Source organism: Otolemur garnettii, unplaced genomic scaffold, assembly GCF_000181295.1.
Source record: "Otolemur garnettii isolate 467f Iridium unplaced genomic scaffold, OtoGar3 scaffold00055, whole genome shotgun sequence".
Lineage (NCBI taxonomy): Eukaryota > Metazoa > Chordata > Mammalia > Primates > Galagidae > Otolemur > Otolemur garnettii.
The window spans coordinates 3,592,356-3,593,682 of record NW_003852450.1 but is presented as its reverse complement, the minus strand read 5'-3'; the positions used below and the strand labels follow the sequence as shown (position 1 = coordinate 3,593,682).

Genomic DNA, 1,327 nt, shown 5'->3' with positions numbered 1-1,327 from the left:
ACCCCCAGCCCTAGTCAAAGCTTACTTGGCTTACTAGGTGGGAATGGGACGGCTCTTAGCTAAGGACCCTTGCAAGAGACCCACGTCTCTCCCAGGACTGTGCAGATGCTGTGTGTGCCGCTCTACCATTAGAGGTGTGTGCAGTGGGCCTGACCCTCTTTCCCCAGCTTCCAGTGCCCATGGCTGTGCTATTTCTGCTGTCCAAGGAGCGGCTGCTGACCTGCCCCCAGAGGACACCCCTGCTCCTGTCTGCAGATGAGCTCGCCCTGGAGACACAGCCTCCTGAGAAGGAGGATGTCTCCTCACTGCCCCCAAAGTTTCAGCAACACCCAGGTAGGAGCTCTGATGAACTTTCATGATCCTGTACAGCCTCAGGTTGAGGCTTCCCTGGTGACCCCTTCCCTAGAGAGGATGCCCCTAGATAACAGGTGATAATGGCTAGGGAAGCACCTTGTCCCTGAAGGTGTCACGAGGCAGGAGATGAAGCAACCATCTTGGCTAAGAGAATGAGGAAAGCGAACTTCTGGCTCCCACCTGCTTTCTGCCCAGCCCTGACTGGTTGCCTTGGGCAAGTTACATGACCTCTGAGCCTTGGTTTCACCAGGACTGGGAGATGGACAGGGGCTGTTCCTAACAGAAAGCTAGAGAAGGCAGAGGCAGGAAGTGGCCCCCTCATGCCAGGGCTCTCTGGGCTGCCAGCCATGTCCCCAGGGCATGTAGAGGGAGGGGAACGAAACTGAGACTCACCCCTGTTCTTCCTGTGCCACCCCTAGGACACGAGGACCTGTTCAGCTGCTGCCAGAGGAAGAACTTCAGAGGAGCCCCTTATTCCTTTTTTGCCATCCATATCACTGCTGCTCTGGTCCTGTTCATGACGGATGGGTTGACGGTGAGCCCGCTTCAAAGTGTGCCCCAAGCCTGGGGCTGGCAAGAGAAAGAGGGGAGCATCAGGGCAATTCAAAATTTAATCTAAAGTCCCAGGGTAGACTGTCTCCAGGATCATCCCAGCCAACTGTTTTTATTTCTGTTAATACTATAGATAGGGGTTTATTTGCGGGTCATTACCAAGTGCAGGCTACTCACATGTTTTTGAAAGAGTGGTGCCTGTTCTTCCAATTAGAGGTCATACCATACAGACTCTAGGATACTTTGCTTCCTGGAATAAATTATAAACCTGGGCTTCTCAAGCCAATGTCATAAACAAGCTACAGGCAGAATTTAGGCCCAGCTGTTCATTCTACTAGTGACTTCTGTTACACTACTTAGTGTCTTATTCCAGAAACCTGTCAAGATTAGGTTAAGACAGCCTTGAGAGCCAAATTAACTG

At 52.1% G+C, this 1,327-nt stretch overlaps 1 protein-coding gene across 2 annotated transcripts in view; it reads left to right on the top strand.

The window, feature by feature from the left end:
- Nucleotides 1–1,327, top strand: part of MFSD4A (major facilitator superfamily domain containing 4A) — a 33,930-nt gene that overhangs the window by 14,840 nt on the left and 17,763 nt on the right. For both annotated transcript variants that reach the window (XM_003792228.3, XM_003792226.3), the window contains 2 exons: nt 168–333; nt 774–889. In XM_003792228.3, coding sequence (XP_003792276.1) covers nt 168–333; nt 774–889 — 282 coding nt within the window. The remainder of the gene's footprint in view (nt 1–167; nt 334–773; nt 890–1,327) is intronic.